The sequence below is a fragment of the Cnephaeus nilssonii genome (assembly GCF_951640355.1).
Source record: "Cnephaeus nilssonii genome assembly, chromosome: 16".
Classification (NCBI taxonomy): Eukaryota; Metazoa; Chordata; class Mammalia; order Chiroptera; family Vespertilionidae; genus Cnephaeus; species Cnephaeus nilssonii.
In genome coordinates, this window is record NC_137087.1 from 46,931,067 (window position 1) to 46,955,928 (window position 24,862).

At 42.6% G+C, this 24,862-nt stretch overlaps 1 protein-coding gene across 1 annotated transcript in view; it reads left to right on the forward strand.

Annotated features, from left to right (window-relative positions):
- Positions 1 to 24,862, forward strand: part of CFAP58 (cilia and flagella associated protein 58) — a 142,535-nt gene that overhangs the window by 51,995 nt on the left and 65,678 nt on the right. Inside the window, exons 4-9 of the mRNA XM_079793710.1 lie at positions 8,980 to 9,261; positions 12,495 to 12,643; positions 15,935 to 16,091; positions 17,284 to 17,478; positions 20,143 to 20,280; positions 22,208 to 22,367. Of these exons, the coding sequence (XP_079649836.1) occupies positions 8,980 to 9,261; positions 12,495 to 12,643; positions 15,935 to 16,091; positions 17,284 to 17,478; positions 20,143 to 20,280; positions 22,208 to 22,367 (1,081 nt within the window). The remainder of the gene's footprint in view (positions 1 to 8,979; positions 9,262 to 12,494; positions 12,644 to 15,934; positions 16,092 to 17,283; positions 17,479 to 20,142; positions 20,281 to 22,207; positions 22,368 to 24,862) is intronic.

Consider the following 24,862-nt stretch of genomic DNA (forward strand, 5'->3'; position numbering starts at 1 on the left):
CATCCTGAAAGCCGTGATATTATATTAGTTTGCTGGGGCTGCCATAATAAAGAACTACAGACTGGGTAGCTTACACAACAGAAATTTATTTGCTCACAGTTCTGGAGCCTGGAAGTCGAAGATCAAGGTGTTTGGTTTCTCCGGTGGCCTCTCTGCCTGGCTTATAGATGGCCTCTTTCTCGTTGCGTCATTCCTCTGTGTGTGTGCTTCCCTGGTGTCTCTTTGTGTGTCCAAATGTCCTCTTCTTACATCAGTCAGATTGGATTAGGAACCACCCAAATGGCCTCATTTTAACTTAATCACTTCTTTAAAGACCCTATCTCCAAACAGTCACATTCTGATATACTTGGGGCGGGGGGGGGGGGGGGGGGGGTTGGGGGGAGGTGAGGCGGGGGTTAGGGCTTCAACATATGAATATTAGGGGGATGCCATTCAGCCCATAACACCAGTGGAGATGGGGCTGAACAAGACACATGTGATCTTTGTCTTCTTGTTGTTTGACAGCCTGGCAGAGAAGACAGATATTAAACGACCATTTCCATGAATACATAACTAATTACCATTGTGGGATGGTCTAATGGAACACATGGTACTTGAAAAGATAGTCTGGTGTTGGGGGGGGGGCGGGGGGTTGGTCAGGAAAGGCCTCCCTGAGGAAGTGAGATTTGGAGGAAGGATGCATGGGCATCAGCCAGGTGAAGAGGGAGGGCTGAGTATTCTAGACAGAGAGCTCAGCGTTCGTGAATATCAAGTAGTGGGAAAGAACAGGACATATGAGGAATTGAGGAATTGAGCGTGACAAGGAGCGGTAGGAAGGCACCAGGAGGTCAAAGGGGTCAGATTACATTGGATAGTATGTCTTGACATCTTCACTTCAGTGCTTATTACATCCTGCCTTGGACTGTTTTAAAATCTTTTTGTGTGTGGGAAAGATGGCATGCGTGCTTGGCTTCTCCTCATGCTCCTCTAGGGAGGAGATCCTTTCAACTCCTTCATAGCCTGCACAGTGTGCAGCACAGGCCTGGGAACATAGTAGGTGCTCAATAAATAAGTTCAGTGGCTGTAATGAGAAATGAAATTGATAGAAGCACTTTTTATTTGTCTAACTTAGGGGCCAACCCAATCTTGGTGGGTGTGCTATTCCTAGAGGCTCTAAAAGGTGAGGACTTTTGGTACTATGATGCCACCTAGTGTTCCTTTGTATTACAACAGCAAAGGGGAGCAGGTTGGAGAGTTTTTCAGTAATCTGAAAAATCAGAAGCGAAGCATTTTCTCTCATCAGCAAATTTAATTTGTCCAACCACCCATGCTCTCATCTATTCATTCATCCATGTTCATGTCCACATACATATCCTTCCTGTGAGTTGACCATGCCACATTCCTTTCAACCTCCTGTGGTTCCCTGATTTCCCATGCTCGGGTCTTTCTTTCCCCCCCTTATAAGTAATGCTCTCAAGTATCAGTGTCTAGATTTTCTGAGCACCTGTGTGCTCTCTGTTGACATGGCATGTTCTAAACGATACCATCACGTTGTGTCAGAATTGCAGACTTCTCATTCTTCCTTTCCCCCAGTGGAAAGGGAAGTGACTCTGCCTTAGTCACCTCTGTGGTTTTTGTGCCTGCCTGTGCCTGCTATGTAACAGGGACTTAAAAAGAGTGTTTTCTGGATTGGATTACTGTTGCCTCGGCAGGCCACCTGCTTGTGCAATGGTCCTTTAAGAAATAACTAGGAAACCAGAAGACACAGAGCCCCACAATAGTATAAGAAATGGATGGCTAGGTCACTCTGATGGTATGACCCTTTAGGAATGTTATGGAGTCCCTCTAGATCATGGTGGTCCCACAGCTGGCGGTCCCACCCAATGTGTTGTCAGGTTTCCCGTAAACATACAAGTAACCCGAGACCTGATGCCTGCCCAGCTCCACCTCATTTCTATTAGCTTGGCTTACAGTTTGGTTCAGCCTGCTTCTTCAGCTTCATTTGATACCTCTCACATCACCTCCATGTACACGATGCCTCAGCCATATTTTGTTCTGTTTGCCCACCAGATAAGATATCATTGTATAAATGTTAATTTTCCAACATAAATTCATAAATTCAATGATGTTCCAAGTAAAATTTCTCATGAGGAACTTGAACAACATCAAAAAAATTATATGGGATGGTAAAGGTTCATGAACAGCTAATGTAATTTTGACCAAAGAAGTAAGGATGGGGGCCTTGCCCTTTAACAACTAGCTACAAAACCCTGGTACTGACAGAGGAACAAACCAGAGATCTCAGGACAGACCCATGTGTATTTAGGAACCAAGATGTTGAAAAATTGGCTCGCTCCATTGAGAAAAATTAAATCAAATCCTTGTCTCACACATATACAAAGATGAACCCTAGATGGATTAGAGAACTGAATATGAAAAAGTAAAACTATGAAGCTAATAGAAGAAAATGACAGAGAATATCTTGATAACCTTGAAGGTATTTTTAAATCACACTGAAAAAGCATATCCTATATAATAAAAGCCTAATATGCAAATTGTCCCCTCGACCAGGAGTTTGACTGGGAGTTCAACCAGGGGGCAGGGCCGCCAGCCAACTGCCCACGGCCCCTTCCCCCCAATCCCAGGGCTGGCGGCAGCAGGCAGCCGGGGGAAGGGAGGCCCTGGTTGGCAACTGGCAACTGCTAGGGACCCTACCCGTGCATGAATTTTGTGCACTGGGCCTCTAGTAAAAATTAAAAAAGGGCTACAAAATTAAGGATCATTGTTCTACAAAGGACATCACAGACAAAATGTCCAGTCTTTGAAAGCAGATTAATGTCCAGACTTTACAAAGGCCTCTGGCAAATCAAAAAGAGAAAGACCAATAGAAAAACAGGCAAAGGCTATAAATAGACAGTTCACAAAAAGGGAATCCCAAGTGGCTTATGCATACATTTAAAGAAACTAGAGGCCCGGTGCACGAGATTCATGCACTCAGGAGGGTCCCTTAGCCCAGCATGTGCCCTCTAGCAGTCCAGGAGCCCTCGGGGGGGATGTCCGACTGATGGCTTAGGCCCGCTCACCACCCGTGAGCCATGATCCGTGAGCCTGGCTTCTGGCTGAGTGGTGCTCCCGTGTTCTGCCCCCTGGTGGTCAGCGTGCATCATAGCGACCAGTTGTTCCACCATTCGGTCTATTTGCATTTTACCCTTTTATTATATAGGATTATTATATAGGATGCTCAATATCACTAGTAGTTAGAGAAATGCTAATTAAAAACGTGTTGATGCTATTCAATATTGACAGAAATTTTTTAAAAATTGGCTAATTAGACGCGTCAGTATTTATAAGGCACTTAGAATAGTATCTGGCACTTAGTAAACACTATTATGGATTTTTAAATAAGTAACTACCACATGCTGGCAAGGATGGGAGTGGGGGACAGAAACCCTTACACTAGAGTGGAGGGCAGCAATTGTGGTGTGCAATCTAGCAGTACTTGGTGCAGGTAAGTACTCAGGCTTCCATCAAGCTGCTAGACAACTTTGTGGCATTGGAAAATGGAGTTCACCACTGGGCAGGTGAATTTGAAACAGGCATAACTTCTGGGTAGTCAGTCTTCTAGGTTCATGACTTGACTAGGGAACAGAGCTCTTTTGGGAAGAAAAGGAGACATCTTCCTCCAGCAGGGCACATTACAGGGGAGAGAGTAGGGACGGCTTTTCAGCCCCCACTGGCCTCCTGGCTGGGTGTCTCCATGCAGGACAAGTTGCATAAGCGAATGCTATGACCCTGTGCATTCCCTATGACGGTAACAATCCCACTCCTAGGTGTATGTTTCAGAGGAATTTGCACACAGATCTATAAAGGACCACAGACAATCATCGCTGCATGGTTTGTTGGTGGTGTTAGAGATGCGCAGGCAGCCTTGGTGTCCATCACTTGGGAGGTAGAAGTGAAACGTGTGGGTGTCCAATACAGGGTCCTGTGCAGCAATCAGAAGCAACGAACTGGGATGACAACACCAACTGCAACAGGGATAGATCCTGAAAAAGAACGTCGAGTGAAAAAAGTAGAAAATAAGATGACCCCTAAAGTCTGATACCATTATCAAACATTTACAAATGCACGAATAAAAATGGTATACATACTTCAAATTACATAGCCCAGCACAGTAGCATGAATGCCAAAGGGCTGAGGATGAAGGTAGGATGGGGATAAAGGGGGGAAAAGTAGAACTAGAGGGGTCTTGCATGATTCATGAAGAGAGAGAGTGGGGAAGGAGAGAGAGAGGGCGGGATGGGGAGAGAGGGGGTGAGAGAGAGAGAGAGAGAGATCTTGAGAGAAGAGCAGATTTTCATAATGTGGTTCAAATACGTTTTCCCAGGGTGTCTTGAACTCTGCACCCTATTTTTTCTCACACTAGTGACCAAACTCTTTAGAAGGTAGTTTCTCTATCTTCGTTTTTCCTGCCTGTGTTTTAAACACAGTAACTGCTTCCTAAGGGGTGGAATTGACTCGAATTGAGATGATTTCTTGTTCCCCTGACTGAGTCTCTGTCACAGAGGATGGCTGCCGGCCCTTCCCCATCCAGAACCGTCCGGTCCACATTTCCTCATCAGCACTAGTCTTTGGGCTCTGCTCTGCCGGCTCCCGGTCCCTTCCACAGTCCTCTTTCTCCGTTGCCTCCAGCCATTCGCTCTCTCCTTTCTCTTGGCAATTTCTAACTTCTGTGCACACCTTGGGACTCCTCCTGGCTTCTCAGAGGCACCGCCCCCTTACTTCCTTGGCCCCGCCCCATTGAGGAGATTTGCATATTTCTAGGACGCACGTGGCCCCCGTGGGAGCCTCAGGGGCGCCTCCCCCTTCGAAACTCCGCAGCGCCCAGGGAGAGCGTGGCGGTTGCCAGGCGACGGGAGGACGCCACGGCGTCTGCTGGCGCCGCCAGCCCCCGCCCCCCCGCCGGAAATAGAAATAACGTGGCGCGGTTTTAGACGCTGGGGCCAGTGCACAGCCCTTTCCTCAGAGTCCCGCCGGGTTTCTGCGACCTCCACAGCAGCCTCTGGGGCTACCCGCGGAGAGCGTCAGGATGGCCGAGGTCAGGAGTCAGCGCCCCTCTCCGTCGCCTCTCGCTCGACCCCCTTCCCCGCCCTTGCCCCTCTCCTGCTGTCCACTTATCCTCTGTCAGACCCACGGAGTCCAATATTTTCCCCATGAATAGCCTAACCTCACCCCACCCCCCTGTCCCAGTTGGCTCTATCCCCATTACCTCCTGCCCCTCCTTCAATTGGGTGGGTCCCCCTCCTCTCTGTTCTCTCCCCCCCCCCCCCCCAACTATTACATTGGCGCTGTGCTAGGCGCGGTAGGAAATGCACGACAGGCACCCACTCCTACATTTTGAGCCGCAAGAGAGAGACACATAGACATATTGATGTGTCACGGACTGATGGGACCTACAAGAAGGCTTAGGAGATATCTACTGTCACCCCTATTCACTGACCCTTGTATAGGGGTCCTCTCTGATTAGTTCCTGTTGAAACCATGCTCTCCCCCATTTTCCCACTGCTGTGCTAAGGGCCAGGTGTACAGGGAAAACCTGGTCTGCCAATAAATCATTAGGCTGGTGATCAAGTGTTGACATTAATACCATTTACAGGGATGGAGCACAGAGCACACCATGATTCCCTATCAACTGGTCACCTTCTGCGACACATCTTCATTAAGTTCTTCAGCCCATCACCCCTGCCCCGTGTTATCCTTGGCCATTGTGTTATGATCTTGCAGCCTTATTCACTCCCCAACATTGTAGCACACCCCATCTTCAGCCTCACTGATGAGGGGTCATCTCTGCAACCCTTTAAAGACAGCTGTCTGTCCATTAGCACCCTCGTTTATCACTTCGATGGCAGGTCCCTGTCATCACTTGCCATTCATAGTCCCCGTCCACCAAGGCCCTACCAGAATCCTTCGCGGCCCTATCAGAGCTCTCCCCCATTTCACCCATCACATGGTCAGTCCCATTCAGGATCAGCTATAGGATTTGTGGGGCTCAATGAAAAATGAACATTCAGAGCCCCTTGTTAAAATTTATTAAGAATTTCAAGATGAGACAGTAGAGCAGTAAACTGGGGGTTGGGGCCAGTCTGAGCAAGGGGCCCTATGCAACTGCATACGTCTCCCACCCAGGAGGCCAGCCTTGGTCCCAGCTCCTGTCACCACCATCATACTCCCACCCCTCTTGGTTCTCATGTCTCCTCTACACCATTCACATCCCCTCAGCATTCCATGTCCTCCCTGTCTCATCTCCCCTTCTAAACTCCATCTTCCGTGGCCAAGAGTTCCCTCTCCTTATCATACAGTCTCTTTCATACCCTCTATCTTCCTCACTGCCTGGGCTCCATCCCCCCTTGTCTCTCTCATATCCATGCTGCCAGGGCCACATTTCTTTCCCCCACTGCTCACACTTACTCATATTTCTTTTCTTCCCATCTTCTCCTCCCGTTCCTTCGAATCCTCCCTTTTCCTCCTATTACTTGCTTTTGAGTATTTCCTCTGCTCCCCACTAGTCATTGGTTTATTTCACTCTTCTTCATTTTCCATACATTAGCCCCAGATACCAATACGATGAAATAATGATTTCCCAGTCTTCCTTTCCTACCATTATCTCCCCTTATTCTTTTCTATTTTTCTTCTCACTTGATCTCAGCCAACTTTTTCTTACCTCCGCTTTCATAAGTCTTAATTCTCACTCTGGCCTCATTTTTTCATTGGGGCTCTCTTTCCCTTTTCCTTCTCCCCACTAATTGGTATTCCCAGCACCTAGAACAGTGCCTGGCCGATAGTAAACACTCAATAGATAGGTGTTGCATGAAGGAGCAACCCAGTTCCTCTCTGATTAGTTCCTGTTGAAACCATGCTTCCCAAATAGATAGCTTTCTACGCCAACTGGTTGTTGGTCACAGCCAGGAGACAATTTTTGCTTTACTTTTAATAGTATATTTTAACAACAGAAATATGAGCACATCTCTTTTGTTCATCCAAGTTTCTTTAAAACTTTTCTTTCTCCGATATTTTCCTACTCCTGTGCTAAGGACCAGGTGTACAGGGAAAGCCTGGTCTGCCAGTAAATCATTAGGCTGGTGATCAAGTGTTGACATTAATACCATTTACAGGGATGGAGCTGAGAACATTGCCATGATGAATTTTCGTGTGTGCTCATGTTTAGCATCAACAAGGGGAAAGCACACAGCGGCCGCAGCTCCATATTTCCTTAATATGGCTCTTTCCTCCTTTGTGGAATTGCAGTAATCTGCTTTTAGTCAGGAAGAAGACTTCTGTTGAATTTAACATTAGTACTAACATTGTTACATGAAATGTTAGAGATAAGCTCGTAACGCAGAAATCTATTTTAAGATGTGGGCTCTGTTTTGCTTGCATGCCATCTTTAGAAATTAATCAAGGGTACAGATGTTTTTGAAAACCAAAGATATGTAGAGTTGCCTTGGCTTGGAGCTGCATTAGTCTGATCTCTGCCTCTGTCTTCACATGGCACTTTCCTGTGAGTGTCTGTGTCCAGAACCACACCCCATCCACTGTTTTTTATTGAGACATAATTGATATGTAACATTATATTTGTTTTAGGTATACAGTATAATGATTTGATACATGTATATACTGCAAAATGATTACCACAGTAAGTTTGGTTAACATCCATTACCCCACAAAGTTATAATCCACTCACCCTCCTTTTATAAGGATACCTGGGTTAGGATATACCCTCCTCCAGTATAACCTCAACCTAACTAATTATATATGCAATGACTTTTATTTCCAGATAAGGTTAGATTAATAAGTACTGGGGTTAGAGCTTCAACATAACTTTGGGGGGGGGGGCACGATTCAACCCATACACTGGGGAAATAAGAAATCCTATATAACTAACTCCTGGATTCTCATCTAAGTCATAGCCAGACTTGCTTGAATTACATTTGTGTATCTGGGCTGATAGTTTTAAGAACTTGTTCAGATAATCATGGAAAAAGCCCATGAACATTGCACAGGGAGCATTTCAGTATACTTGTGGAGACGACCTAATTTTCTTAAGGGATAAAAATGATGGAATATCTTGTAGGAGACTATTGCATATTTCTTATGGGTTTCACTGTGAGTATGTGTTATTTCATGGTATTTATACCAAAATCTTCCTATGTCTGACCCCAACATGCTGTGGACTCCCTCTACAATCCTGTGGGCAGTAAGAAGTAGGATGAAATGAAAACAGATCAGGGTTGTTTTTTTTTGTTTTTTTAAAAATACATTTTATTGATTTTCCACAGAGAGGAAGGGAGAGGGATAGAGAGTTAGAAACATCGATGAGAGAGAAACATCGATCATCTGCTTCCTGCACACCCCCTACTGGGAATGTGCCCGCAACCAAGGTACATGCCCTTGACCGGAATCGAACCTGGGACCCTTGAGTCCGCAGGCCGACTCTATCCACTGAGCCAAACCGGTTTCGGCAGATCAGGGTTTGGTACAGCTATACAAATTCATCGTAACATCTATAAAAATTGGTTGAGTGCCTACTGTTTGCCAGGCATTGGCTAAGTGTTGAACATGAATTATCATATTTGATCCAATCCATAACAACACCATATGGTAGGAAATATTATATACAGGGGGGTTGGACAAAAGTAGGTTTACAATTGTTATACAAATAAATAGTACAATAATTAATAAATAATAACACGGGAATAAACTCTGTGTTTTGTGTACGTACAAATGTAAACCTACTTTTGCCCGCCCCTGTATATCTTATAGCATCAGGGGATGAACATCATATAGTTTTCCCTTCCCTACAGATAGTCTTAAATGTTCTAATTGTCAGGGCTTTTAATTGGCTTGTCTGAAGGCCTTGTATTCATGGATATTCACAGCAATTTCTGAATAGTCATGGTGTAAATGTTGCAATGCTCATCCCACCCCCACTCTTCTGTACAGGAAAAGAGTGACAAAGCAGTGCTGGAAGAAACTGCATTTGAAGAAATCGAAAGGGATTTTCAGGAGGTTCTGAATGAACTTTTAGGAGACAAAAGTCTGGAGAAATTTAGGGTTGAATATGAGAAGCTTCATGCTGTTATGAAAAAGTCTTATGAAAATGAAAAGCGTCTGATGGCCAAATGCAGAGAACTGAATGCGGAGATTGTGGTTAATTCCGCGAAGGTCGCCACTGCCCTGAAGCTCTCTCAGGATGACCAGACCACCATTGCATCCTTGAAAAAGGTCAGTGATCTTCTAGAGACGAAATCAGTGGAGAGCTGCGTCCTGTATGTAAATTCATCCTGTGTTTAAAACATCATCTTTTCATCATATTGGCAGCTCTGGGCTGGTAGTAAATGAGTTATTAAGGTAAAATTTACATGATTTATGTATTCATTAAGCCTAGGGAATACTGCTCATTTTCAAAGAAAATAATTAGACTGGATGAGTTTTACTGTTCAGAAAATTATGTAAAACTTCACTGGCTTCGTTTCGAAGAAATACTGGGCTAGCCAAAAGAATTAGAGATAAGTAAGAGCAATATTCGGGACCTTAGCATGTCTGTGTCTTGTTTGATACAAGATGAGTAATTAAATATCTCACAATGATAGCTTGTTAAAGATATTTTCATATTCCTACTTTTTTGTTTCTTACTCTTTTAGGAGATATTAGCTTGAAAATACTCAAATAGTAATGTTCATATTTTCTCTTACCATCTCTTTGCTTCTGCCTTGATCCACCCAGTTCCTCATAACAGGGATTTGGTCTGGTTTTGTCTTACACTTTCTTTTCCATCCTGAAGCATGTTGCATTATTTTGAAGGTAAAACATAAATGTTCCATGTTGATTTCAGGGTGATAAGAGGTTAAGGCATCTTAATTTATGATTAAAACCCTAGTGATGAGAAAAAATTCACAGACTTTTAAGAAATTCCCTTGATGTCATGAAATTAAACGTCAGCCACTTCAAATAAATTTCCAAGACTAGTGCCAAATATGACATGTTTTCTTAGAAACAACCTTTTTTGAAGTGTTATTTTCTTCCTATTGTCATTTCCTTCTCTTGCCTGAAAAATCAACATAAAGAAGGCTCCAATTCATTTTATAATGAAAACACACACACTTTTTATTGTAAACTAGAAGCCCGGTGCACGAAATTCGTGCACGGCAGGGGGTTGTCCCTCAGCCCAGCCTGTACCCTCTCCAATCTGGGACTCCTGGAGGGATGTCCGACTGCCCGTTTAGGCCCGATACTGGTGGGATCGGGCCTAAACGGGCAGTTGGACATCCCTCTCACAATCCAGGACTGCTGGCTCCCAACTGCTTGCCGGCCTGCCTTCCTGATTGCCCCTATCCGCTTCTGCCTGCCAGCCTGATCACCCCCTAACCACTCTGCTGCCAGCCTGGTTGATGCTTAACTGCTCCCCTGCCAGCCTGTTTGCCCCCAACTTCCCTCCTCTGCCAGCCTGGTCACCCCTAACTGCCCTCTCCTGCAGGGTTGATCACCTCCAACTGCCCTCCCTTGCAAGCCTGGTCCCTCTCAACTGCCCTCCCTTGCAGGCCGGGTGCCTCCCAACTACCCTCTCCTGCTGGCCATCTTGTGGTGGCCATCTTGTGTCCACATGGGGGCAGGATCTTTGACCACATGGGGGCAGCTATATTGTGTGTTGCAGTGATGATCAATCTGTATATTATTCTTTTATTAGATAGAATAGAGGCCTGGTGCACGGGTGGGGGCCAGCTGGTTTGCCCTGAAGGGTGTCACAGATAAGGGTGGGGGTTCCCTTGGGGTGTGGGGCGGCCTGAGCGAGGGGCCTGTGGTGGTTTGCAGGCCGGCCACGCCCCCTGGCAACCCAAGCAGAGGCCCTGGTATCTGGAATTTATTTTCCTTCTACAATTGAAACTTTGTTGCCTGGAGCGGAGCCAAGCCTGGGGCTCCGGCAGCCATTTCTGTGGCAGTTAATTCACCTTCTACAATTGAAACTTTGTAGCCTTAAGCGGGTGAGCCCTGCCAGGGTGTGTGGAAAGCTTTGCTTCCCCTGTTGCCGCCGGCAACCCTGGCCTGCTCTCTCAAGCTCCATTCTGCCGCCATTTGTTTGAATTTGTTTACCTTCTATAATTGAAACTTTGTAGCTTGAATGGAGGCTTAGGCCTGCAACGGCTATGGAAAGCTTGGCTTCCTCTGTTACCTGGGAAACCTTGCTCTCTGTGGCTGTAGCCATCTTGGATTGGGGTTAATTTGCATACTCGCCCTGATTGGCTGGTGGGCGTGGCTTGGCTGGTGGGCGTGGCTTATGTAGCGGAGTGATGGTTAATTTGCATATTACCATTTTATTAGAGAGGATTTAAAAACTGGAAATGGAAGTCATGAATTGCTTAAAATCTAATTTGTGAAGTTGATTTGGACAAATCTTCGTATAATCATATTTTCATTTAAATATTCTTCATTTGTTTTGCTAAAAATAGTACATATGGTTGCTATAGAAAAACATGTCCCAATAAACTGACACTTTGTTTTAAATCACTGAATTGTAACCCAAGGGCCATCTCTTTCTGTTGTAATAGCATGAATTTATTTAATTAAATTAAATACTTTCTACCACTCATTTTATTCCTTGTCAACATGAAAGTGGAATATTTTTTTACCTTAAGCCAGTAGGTTCTTACCTGTGTAAAGGAGTCACATACCAATGGATGAAATTTTGCAAGAAAATTAAGTGGCAGGGTAAAAATCAAGACTGTTGCAATATTTACTGTGCTTTGTTCATTTATTTGAAGGCTGTAATTCACTTTTAAGTATTTATGTTAATATTCAACCATGCATTTAATAATAGTAAGGAAGCCAAAGCTACATGAGTCATTGCTTTGGGTTTTGTTCTTTCTCTCTAAGCATTTGATGGAAAGGCCTGGGCTTGAGTTTCTGGAAATGGGAATTACCAAGGCTATTGTGTACAATTAGATCACAGCAAAGACCACTTTGCTATGACTTGTTCTAAAGCTCACATGGCCATTAGGAGTTCACTTGGAACCTAAGGACAAAATATATTTTTTAAAATTCAGAATCTATCAGGAGCTTCGCAGTTAGGGCTTAGATCCAAGATCATTCCTTATGTGATAAAGCTTATTTAAAAAATCTGGACTTGGAAAGCACATAAGCTTTCATATCTTAACATTTTTATTAGAAACATCCTCCTATTATAGGCACCCTTGGAGTATGTGAGTTTTGTATCCACACTCACCAACACAAGAAAAAATACCCTTTTCCAATACCCCCTTAAAAACTGGTGTTCAGCATGGATTAGCTCATGTTGAGTAGTCACTCAGTACAAATTTAAAGCACAATGTATACTATATAATCTTCTTTCCCCATAAATGACTACTGGATTGTAGTGGTTTTATTATTCTGTTTACCCAGTTCACCTTGCATCTGCAACCCTATGTTTGATTTTTCTCACTGATGTCCTGTGGCCCATCTAGGAAATTGAAAAGGCCTGGAAGATGGTGGACGCAGCCTATGATAAAGAGCAGAAGGCGAAGGAGACGATTCTTGCCCTGAAAGAGGAAATCGTGAACTTAACCAAACTAGTCGAGCAAGGGTCTGGACTGACAATGGACCAGGATAGCAAGTAGGTCATAGCCTTCTTGATATATGTTGGATTTGCTTTTGTAGAGGACTCCTTCAACAGACAGCCTGCGGTTTGCCAGTGTCACTTTGAACATGATCTAAGACTCTCTTTCTCTTTTTTTTCTGGTTTCCTAGAGATTGTTTTCTGTCTATTGCTATTTTTTTCTTTTTAATATTCCCTTTCTCCCTATACAAAACTCCTAATTTATGGTTATATTAAACTTCTGGGTCTATAAGAATCAGTACTACAGTTTCAAAATGAATGAAGATTTTAGGTTTATTTCTTCCAAACGTGTGTGGAAGGAACTGGCTTCTTTTTGGCTCTAATTTCTAGCTCCTCCCATGTACCCCCCCCCCCCCCACCTCCCCCCAATTAGTGGCATCTTCCAGCTTCTCAGGTTCTTGGCCAGAAAACAGAGTTACTCCTCACACTTGCCACTCCTTCTTCCCTTAAAACTTTGTCTTGTTGATTCAGTCTTTCCCTCCCCACTATCTCCAGTGCTGCTGCCTTGGTTTGGACCTCCCTTCCCCTGCTGGACTTGGCAGTAGACTCCTAGCTGGTTTCCCTGCCTTCAAGGAGACATCTCTCTTCTTTACCATCTGCCACATGCCAGGTTTATGATGCTGAAACATGTACCTGCATGCTTCCATCTCCAGCACAAACACCTTTGAAAATCGATCCATTCCTAAAGGATAAAGCCCAAAATCTTGAATATGTTTTTCTGGGCTCTTCATAGATGTGCCCCGGTTAGGCTGGCTCGACTCATGTCCAGCAACTCCGTGCTTACTTGCCTCCATACCTTTGAACATGTTGTTTTCTATGCCAGGAATGCTTTTTCTTCCCTTCTCCACGCAGTACACAGCTATGCATCCTTCAAGACCCAGCTCAAACACTATCTTAACTTCATGGCCATCAGCATCTCTGTTCCAATTCCCCTCCCACCCCCAGACGCAATGACCAAGCAGAAGAGTCACTGTTTCCATAGGATCTTCATCTACCTCGAGTATGGCACTGATCACATTGAATTGAAATTAGTTGTTGATGTGCTTCTGTACCCATTAGCCTGCGAACCCCTCGACGTAAGACATCTTTACCTTCCCTTCAGGGGTCTAGCCCTGTGCAGGCCATGCAAAACCTTGCATTAATCAGGAATGAACATGCACTTTCTTAGGCATCTTTAACCAAATCTAACTGCCATCTAGATTTCTTATGCTTTCTAGATGCATTTATCCAATGTGGATAGATAATAGTTCTAAGTGTAGGTATTGGGGGAGGGACCAGAAAAACAGAAGATATGGTATCCATCGTATTTAATATTTAATCATATAAACTATTTAATATTTTTTAATTAAAGAAGTCAAGCATAATCAGAGCAGCTACTGAAGAGCAATGTGAGGGAACTGATTCAGTTAGGACCGTGGTTGGCAAACTGCGGCTCGCGAGCCACAGGCGGCTCTTTGGCCCCTTGAGTGTAGCTCTTCCACAAAATACCACGGCCTGGGCGAGTCTATTTTGAAAAAGTGGCGTTAGAAGAAGTTTAAGTTTAAAAAATTTGGCTCTCAAAAGCAATTTCAATCGTCGTACTGTTGACATTTGGCTCTGTTGACTAATGAGTTTGCCGACCACTGAGTTAGGAGGCATTTTAATGAGAAGTGGCACCTGGTTGAGGAGGGAAATTGAAGAAACTGGCCCAGATTTTATCTTCAGTAGTGCACTCAGGTGTAGTTTCTCTCTTCATAGTAGCCATAGGATTTGAGGTTTTGTTTCTGGAGAAGAGTTTCAATGTGGTTTTATGTTATATCAAAGTTGTTGGTAAAAAAAACACATCAAATTATTGTGTTTGGAATAGTCCTTAGATGACTGTCAGCTGCAAGGGCCTCTGCTTTCTCAGCTCCAAAGGGCTGCCTTGCTTTAGTCTAATTCTGTTGCACAAGTCATATCAGACATAGTTTTTCTACTTCCAAAATGCTAATTCTGCAGAAAGTCATGACAAATTATATGTAATGGTTTTTGAAATGTGGAAGTAACTGGTTTACAATTCAAATAAACAAATATTATCACATACTCTCTAAATACTGGCATCATGAATGATTTTCTAAATTTTGTTGTTGGAAGCATTTGATATGTGTTGCATTTCTTTGGGAGAAACTATACTCTGTGGCTGAGTGGATAGAAAAATGGCAATGTGTGTTATTTGCTTGTTTTTGCTTTACTTTAGACTTTATAGCTATAATCATAGACCTCCAGGGAGTATATTAAATCAATAGTTTCCTAAACTCATAACTCCTTAGGGTTAATTACAAGAGTTAACAATAGCAATTATAGTCTTATTGTAACAAATTCAAAATAATACAGAGATATGGATGATCTTTACTTCATCCCCCCAACTCTTCCACCCTAAATTCCACTTTTCAGAGATAAGCTACTAGTTGGTGTCTAAATCCTTATAAAACACACACACACACACACACACACACACACATACACACGCACAGACACTTTTTTAATTTATTTTTTTATTATTTCTAATAAATTTAATCATAAAAATTTTAATCACTATCATATTGAGTACTTATTCATCAGTTGTTTTTTCTTATTTTTTAATTTTATTTTTTATTTAAATTTTTTTTCAAATTTATCTTTATTGTTGAAAGTATTATAGATGTCCCCCTTTTACCCCCACTGACCCCTTCTAGCCTGCCTCCATCTCCCACCCCAGGCCTTCACACTATTATCTGTGTCCATGGGTTATGCATATATGAATATAAGTTATATGATTAATCTCTTCCCACTCACCTAATTTCCCCTGCCTTCCCTGGACACTGTAATTTCTTAAATATAAGAAAAGGGATTACATTATGCATGGTATTATTGGCACTTTTTGAGTTAACAACTCCCAAACAACTCCCATGTCGGCATGAAGATCTTTCCCCTTCACACCTGAATAGTGTTCATCCTTGATCTAGAGCAGCGGTTCTCAATCTGTGGGTCGTGACCCCTTTGGGGGTCGAATGACCCTTTCACAGGGGTCGCCTAAGACCATTGGAAATCACAGACATTTACATTATGATTCATAACAGTAGCAAAATTACAGTTATGAAGTAGCAACAAAAATAATTTTATGGTTGGGGGTCACCACAACATGAGGAACTGTATTAAAGGGTCGCAGCATTAGGAAGGTTGAGAACCACTGACCTGGAGTCTTTCCCATGAAAATGAGCTCAGAGAATGATAAGGAGGCCTCATGAGCAGATGGTTGTTTAGTCTGACTCCTGTGTTCTTCTCTTTTAGTATCCGAGATTTACTGAAGTTCAAAGAAGAAGTGACAAAGGAGCGAGACCAGCTCTTGTCAGAAGTGGTGAAATTACGAGAGTCCTTAGCTCAGACCACTGAACATCAGCAGGAAGCAGAGCGAAGCCGAGACGAGGCAGAGCACACCATCAATCAGGTCAGCTCTGCCAAGGAGGGCGCGATGAAGAACCGTTACCTTCCAGCCTCCCCCTTCCGTTTTGTCCTTCCCCAGCCTCCCTCTCTCACACTCCCCTCCCCCATCCTACGTCGGCATCCACTGTTCTGCTTGTTTCTTTGGTTTGTTCTTGCAGGAGCGGTTCTACTGGAGCCACTCTTCTCAGCATTGTCTGAGAAGCCACTAAGGCAGGGCACTGCTTACAGTTCTGGCCCAAGAAACTGTCCCTGGTGAAGGCCAGGGTGCCCTGCATCTGGAGATGCTGAAAATAGTGCCCTTGATCCTTTTCCATTGTAAGGAAGCCATCCGGCCGGACCCTTCTGAACACTTTTACATTAAGCCAGAAGTCAAATAGATAATACACAAATCCCAACTCTAGGAGAAAAACATGAGACTTTTGATCATGAGATGAGAGAAAGGCCTTTCATAGAATTTGGACACCGTGATAAAGCTCTAGTGCTTTCTTTAGCAATATCCAGTACTCATGTACAAAATGATTTCACATTTAGGGTAGTTGGCTACATTTAATTTAGTTTCCATTGATGGAGAATTGGATGAGCTCCTTCCATGTTTAACTTTTCTAGTTTCTGGCCTTCCATATTTAATTGGATTTTATACCTTCTTTGTGGATTTGTTTCCACCATCAAGATGGATATTTAGTGTCAAGGCTTTGAAAAACAAAACAGAATTTTCTTTTTTTTAAAATGTATTTTTTATTGTTGATAGTATTACATATATTTCCCATTTCCCCATTTTCCCCCCTTCCTCCCAGCTCCCATCCCCTACCCATCCCACTTTTTTTTTTAACTTGTTTTTATTGATTTCATAGAGGAAGGGAGAGGGAGAGAGAGATAGAAACATCAATGATGAGAGAGAATCATTGAATGGCTGCCTCCTGCTGGGGGATTGAGCCTGCAACCTGGGCATGTGCCCTGACCAGGAATCGAACCGTGACCTCCTGGTTCATAGGTTGACGCTCAACCACTGAGGCATGCTGGCTGGGCAAAACAGAATACTCTTGAGATGTTTTTACATTAGGGCTCAAAGATGACTGACCTAGAGGGGAAATGCTACTACAAAGAGACTGCCCTGAGAGAGGGAGACGCTTGGCTGGTTGAGACCTGTTCTGGGGAGGGGTTCATGTCTTTCCTCCCTGTCCTTTCTGTGCCTGTAGTTCCAACAAGAAATCCAGCAACGTCAGAATGAAGCTTTGCGGGAGACTCGGAAGAAGGAAAAACTGGAGAAAGAGCTCAAGCAGATTCAGTCGGACATGGACACCAGGCAGACGGAGATCAGGGCCCTGCAGCAGTATGTGCAGAAGAGCAAGGAGGAGCTGCAGAGGCTGGAGCAGCAGCTGAAGGAGCAGAAGGTGCGTGGGGTGCGGGCTGCACGGGGGTCCTCGCAAAAACAAGAACGGCACCTTGGTTCATGGTTCGTGGGGGCATTTTGTATTTTCTTTGGAAAGCAGCAAATGCCCTTCACTGTAGTTGCTGGTAGTAAGACACTGAGCCCTTTGAATAGCTCTTATAGGTAGATATGTGCTCTCCTTTTTTTTTTTTCCAGCTTCAACAGGTTAATTTCTTTTTAACCTTTAATTTTTAAAAATATATTTTAATTTATTTTTGAGAGAGAGAGGAAGGGAGGGGGCAGAGAGAGAGAGAGAGAAAAAAAAAACCAACAACATAGATGTGAGAGAAAAATATTGATTGGTTGCCTCCTGTTTTCACCTCGACCCAGGATCCAACCCGCAACCCGAGTATGTACCCTGGCCAGGAATCGAACTGGTGACTTTTCAGTGTATAGGACAGCGCTCAACCAACTGAGCCACACTGGCCAGGACAATCTTTTCTTAATGTATAATAACCATGGAAAAGTGTATAAGTCACAAGTATACAGCTTGATCAATTTTCTCCACTTGGTCACCTGCACTCATCCCAAGAAACAGTACTCCAGGTATTCCCCTTATGCCCCCTCCTCGTCACGTTCTCCCCCAGAGGTCACCTCTAGTCCGAATTCTAAGCAGAGATCAGAATTTGCCTGTTTTTGTACTATGAAATGAAATCATACAGGATGTACTTTTTTTTATGTTTATCTTCCTTTTCTCCATATTTTTCTGTGAGATTCATTCATGTTGTTGCCACATAGTTATAGACTTGTGTTGTCCAATATGGTAGCCATTAGCAACATGTGGCTATTTAAATTTGTTTTAAAATTAAATACAATAAGAAATTCAGTTCCTGGGGTTTTACTAGCACCATTTCAGGTGCTCAAGATCCAGATGTGACTAGAAGATACCCTACTGGATAGCACAGGTAGAGAATATTTACATGAGGGAAGGAAGTCCTATTGGACAGAGCTCATAGAGCACTCGCTCTCATAGCTGTATAGTGTTCCATTGTGTGAATATAACATGGTTTATTTTTAACAGGTTTATTTTTAAGGTTCAAGTTTAGGGAAGCATACTCAGTCTTTACGCACTTTAAATAAGGCACTATTTTTTTGGTAACATTTCCCCTGTAATAGTGGTTTAAGGTAACTTAGCAATAATTCTAGTCTGTCATTTCTCATTTCTTAAAGAAGCAGTTCATGTAATTGAAAAAAAGTCATTTATTGAAAATATTTTCTCTGAGGAAGTTTCCAAAGAATTGTCAAGCCATATAGCATTTTTCTATTTAAAAAATAGATATTAGAACACATTTCTTTGTCAGTTGCTTTATTTATTTTATATAGAGCCAGAAATGAAATAGATAATAAACAGTATATAGTATCCTCAAGAAAAATATGAGACTTCTTTGAGCGTGAAATCCGAGAGAATTTTGGACATCATGATAAAAACTATAGTGCTTTGTTTAGCAATATCCAGGACTCCTGTAAAACAGTTTTATTTTTAGCATAGCCAGCTATATCTTATTTAGTCCCTGTTGGTGGGAAATTGGATGGATTCTTTTCATGTTTAACTCTTGCTTACATGAAAGCTTTACTGACCCTTGAACGACATGGGTTTGAACTGCACGGGTCCATTTAGATGCAGATGTTTTCCAATATACAGTTGGCCCTCCTTACCTGCTAGTTTCACATTTGCAGATTCAACAAACCATGGATCAAAAATAGTGTTTCTGATCCGCAGTTAGGACACTGCAGTTGAGAATCCTCAGTTGGAGAGGGCTAACTGTATGCATTGCTTGGTGCCATTTTATATGAAGGACTTGAGCATCCATGATGTTGGTATTCCAGGAGGTCCTGAAACCAATCCCTAGTGGATACTGAGGGACAACTGTAGTTAAGTTTTTTGGGAGTCAAAAGTGACACGTGGATTTTCAATTGTGTGGAGAGGGTGCCTCTAACCCTCATGTTGTTCAAGGTCAGCTAAATACGCGTCTTTCTCTTTCTGTCCTTCAGGCGATTTGATATCCTTCCATCTCCCCAATTTTCTCCCAATAGAAATGGCACCCTAAAATCTAATCCTCTCTTTCTATAAAACCTACAGTCAAGGTGTGTAAGAGGAAAAGCCAGCTGACACTGAAGTCAGCCTGATAGAAACCAGCCCATTGCTGTTCCACGGTTTTGACTTAAGTTGGATTAAAGGGGAATTGTGTTGGTGTTAGTGAATGGTTCTGTTCCAGAAAAGGTAGTAGGCATGTTAATGCAGGATTTGCTTCTCAAGAGGTAGCTTCGGAGCCTCACAGCAGATAAAACTCGTTTGAATCCCTAGCTCATTTGCAATGATTATAGCAATTGTTGTGTATGCGAAGCCTGCCGAATGGTATTAAAATATTTATCCACAACCTGTGAACAAGACTTCCCAGGGCTCTCAGAAAAAAAAAAAAAAAAAGGTCCTCTCTGTGTTATTCATTATAAGGCGTCATTTTCCTCTTCCACTTACCAGTAACATTCATCATTTTTGAGTGCGTTAGAGCTTTCACGGGGATAAAGAACCATTTCTACAAAGACAAAAATAGTGGGGCTTCCTGTGTGGAGACACAGATATTGTAATCAGATAAAAAAATTAACCAGCTCATTCTACCTCTTTCAGATATTGAACGAGAGAGCTGCAAAGGAACTGGAGCAGTTTCAGATGAGAAATGCTAAACTTCAGCAAGAGAACGAACAACACATTTTGGTTTGCGAGCAGCTATCCCAGGAAAACCAGCAGAAGGCATTGGAGCTCAAAGTAACCATCAAGTGACACATCAGTTGCCTAGCACTCCCTCCTTCATTCCCTATATGTTTGCTGTGCGGTCAGAGCTCTTGGTTCTATAACCTGAATTAGCCTTGAAGCATCAGACAGGTGCTAGCCTACCGTGATTGCTTTGTGCCTGGAAGCAGACAGTGTGATAAGTTCCATTCTTACTTATAAAATTGCAAACCTGATTATTGATCATATGATTATGCAAATGCTTTTCAAAGCGAGCTCAGCTGTTCATCTCTGTAACTTAGCCTTGCAAGTCACTGGTTGCTGAGAGCTAGAAACCATTTACACGAGCGAATAGCAAAGAAGTCAGATTGCATTTTATTACTTGTGTGGAGAAGGTAGAATGAGCAGGGCGGGGGATGGACTAATTATATTAGGTGTTTACTTCTAGGATTGTAGAAGCATGATATTCCCTCTGTCCAATGCAAATTTTAAGACAGGTCTCCCTTTCTTCCTCCCTTTCTCCTGAAGAGTGCTTGCAAGTTAAGTTTGGACAATAACTTTATGCTGGGTACATGTGTTATGCCTACATGCTTAATAGAACAGAAAATTCTGAAAACTCTATAAACCCTATTATGTTGTTAGAATATTGGTTATAAAATAAGTGACCAATCAAAAGTAATACTTAAGATTCGAGTAATGAATTACACAATTTCTGTATCACAGGCCCTTCTGAGAATTTAACAAAAGTATATGAACAGGCACACACACACACACACACACACACACACACACACACGTGCACACACACATTGCACATCTTGTATGCAGTCTCAGAGGTCTCCAGGATTTTTCTGAAATCTGACTATAGGGTCTGGATGCATAATTGTTGAATTAGGACACCTTATTATTGCAATTGAAAGGGGATTTAGGTCAGTTAATTTGGACCCTGTAGGACCTGAGGCTGAGGAACATTTAAAACAGTCCAGAATAGTTTGACTCAAAAGCATTCTCTATGAGAATGCTGTAAGTTAAAGCAGAAATGAAATGACTACTTAAGGCAAAATAATATATTAGCCCCTAAGGTGAACTTAAAGTAAAAGTACTTATGCCATTAATTCTCTCTTTTGATAACACGAATAGGGCACCTTGAAAGATGATAGATTTTTGTTAAGGGATCCTGAACCGAGGGCCTTCAACTTCTCCCAATAATCTGAGGATAACCTGCCCACCTAGGTTCAGTCTCTTCAGTGGCAAGACCTGGGGATAATTCCCAACCTTTATTTGCAGAAGTGTCACTGGTTGCTTTCCCAGTAATTTCTAAAAATGACAAAATTTTGAAAAATGAATTTAATTTGAATGTAAAAAAATTTCATAAAACTTGAAGCCCATAGACAAAAATTTGGTGCTTTCCTTTGCTAGACTTATTGTTTTGGTACCTTTGGGCATTATGTAGATTGACCTTTCAATGTTGCCCTGTCCACCTGTCTGAATATACACCCATTGGCTACCATCCTCTGAGGACGGAGGCCCCCTCCTCTCGTGGATATAATTGCACTGCTGTGGCCATGTGGGTCAAACGAGTATTTGAATACTTTATGGCATGTTAATAACCTTCTGAGAGAGATCACTTTGTGAGTCTGTGAAAACCGCTAATCGAATATAGCATCTGTAACACAAAATCCACACATTTATGATACACACAGCTCAGCATTCAGTGGTGCCTCGGGACATCAAGTTTAATCTGTATTTTTATTAATTTTAGCTTATATAGCCACATATTTTATTCAGAGAATAGAGTTTTTCTATTTCCCTCAAAACCAAACAGTGTGTGTTTTGATTTAGTCCAATAGAGTAACTTCACACTGACATAGGAAGAATTTCCTCTTATTGGTTCTGAGTTTACCATCATCCAGTCACCCTTTATTTACCGAATGTCCCCCTGGTTAATTCTCTCTAATTACAGGCCAGAGAGGAAGAAGTTCATCAGATGCGCACTGACATCGGGAAGCTCAACAAAGTCAGGGAGCAAATCCATAAGAAATTACACCAGATTGAAGACCAAAAGGCGGAAGTAGAACAGCACAAGGACACTCTAAAAAATCAGATCTTGGGATTAGAGAGAGGTAAACCAAGGATTATTTTGTGCTTTTAAAAATACATTTATAGACATTTCATTGGTGACTAATGTCATTTGGCAACTCAGGGCTCCATATGTACAAACACAAACCATGCCAAATGAAATCAGCAAAACAACGTTCAAACTGGTGGGTGGGCAATATGGAGGGGACATCATTAGGAATTCCTTAAAAATTCTTCAGCAGACTATCTTGGCACACCATCAATCCAGCCCAAAGTATTGCTCAGTATTTGTTATGGAGTTAGGTTTGGGTTCTACATGACCTTTAGCATTAGTCCCTTTCTCACTGAAGATAGGGGATAAATGAAAATGAATGTCCCCCATCAGCAATATTTGAGGCAATACTGTACCAAGGATCAGTGGGACGAAAGTAAATGGCTTCTAATTTCTTTTCTCTGTTAGTACTTTACCATCTGGCAAACACGTGTTGTACCAGCTCTCCCATTGGCCTGTGGAGGCAAAATTTAAGTGCCATGGAAGGCCATGTAGTACAGAAAAATCACTATGGATACAAACTCTGGAGTCACGTCTGCCTGGGTTTGGATCCCACCTCCACCATATTTAGGTCTTGGGGGATGAAATGAACTAATACACATAAAACATGTGGGGCCAAGTGCTTAGCACATAGTAAGTGCTTACTCAATGTTATCTATTATTATCCAGATATATTACTATGTATATAGTAATAGGACAGACTATGATCTCATTCTGAAAAGAATATAATTGAAAATAGGGGAAACTAGTCAAATTTGGGGTGTCTGAAAAAGCTCTGAACTTGGAGGCAGAGGATTGGGTCTGAATTCCGACTATACCAGAATATGTGAGGCAGGAACACTCTATTCACTCCCAGCGGGCTGCTATGAGTCTTAAATCACCAAAAAACATACATCTAGGTAAAGTCTAACTCTCCAGGTAAGATTATTGGAAACACTAGAGGCCCAGCGTGTGAAATTGCACGGGATCCAGAGTCCCACCCACCGCCACTGCGGAACCCAGAGTCTCTCCCGCCGCCGCCACGGGACCCATCAATGCACCTCCTGGTGACCAGTCGTTTGGTCATTCTGGCACTACGGCCACTGGCCTTTTATATATTAGACTAGTAGCCCATTTGCAGGAAGAATCCTGCAAGTGGCCGCCGCCGCGCCTGCACCTGCGCGCCGCTGCCGCCCGCCCCGCTCCGCCCCACTCCGCCCCGCCCGGGCTTTCCCTCTGGCAGCCACCTTGCTTTCCGCTTTTCCTCCCTCTTCCTTCTAAGTTGTCTTCAGTCTTCACTCCTCCCTCCCTCAGCGTATGCAAATTAACCGCCATCTTTGTTGGGTAATTTGCATACTTGCCCTGATTGGCTGGTGGGCATGGCTTTGGCTGGTGGGTGTGGCTTGGGTGTAGCGAAGGTACGGTCAATTTGCATATTACTATTTTATTAGGTAGGATATGTCATGTGAGCCTTTGAGAAGTGCAGCTATTTTTCCTTCTAAGACATCAGGAAAAAATCTTTTACCTTGACAGTTTCTCCATTCACTTATTCTTTCATTCGATAAATTGGATGCCTACTATGTGCAGGCACTATGCTAGGCATTGGGTGCATGGAGGTCCCTGCCCTCAGCATGCTTACTGTCTAGCACAGTTTAACAATCTAATGTTACAGATAGGAAGGAAAATGGATCCCGAGAGCTTGTTTTGTAACGGGCTTAGTGACTTTAAAAACACTCCTCTATTTAAGTTTCTGTGTTTTTGCTTGCAATAGTTCTAAGCTTTGAAAATAAATTACATATTCAGTGTTGAACCCAACTCTTCATACTGAAATCATGTTTATAGAGGTCTTCACACTCTCTCTTCTTGTTAGTTTATAGATATCGTTAACCATTATTTCTTCTTAGGGATCTCTTCCTTTTGATCTGCTTGATCAAAGAGTGGCATTAGACATAATGGTTAGGAGGATGAACCCTCCATTTATTTGTTTTTTCTATCACAAAAGCCAAGAAATGAACTGAGAAACTGCCAGAACTAATGGGAGTTCAATAGGGTGGCAGGTTATAAAATAAATATATAGATATTTATGGCTTTCTTTCATACAAAGAATCAGTTAGAAAATATGATGGAAAAACCCCCTCTCACAATAGCAACTAAAGTAATAAAATATCTATGAATAAAGTTACCAAGATATCTGCAAGACCTATATATAAAAAGTGCTACAGAATTCTATTGAGAGGTATAAAGGAAGACTTGAAAAATGGAGAGATATACCAAGTTCCTGGATTAGAAAACTTAATGTAATAGTGATATAAATCTGTCTAAATTAATCTGTATATTTAATATGATCCATAAAAATTTCAGTGAGTTATATTGCTGGGTCTTGAAAACGGATTCTAGTGTTCTCCAGAAGAATAAACATGTAACAATAGCCTTGCAGTTCTGGAGAAGAGTGATAAGGGAGCATTTGCCTTGCCAGGTATTTAAGTGTATTATAAAGGTCCAATAATT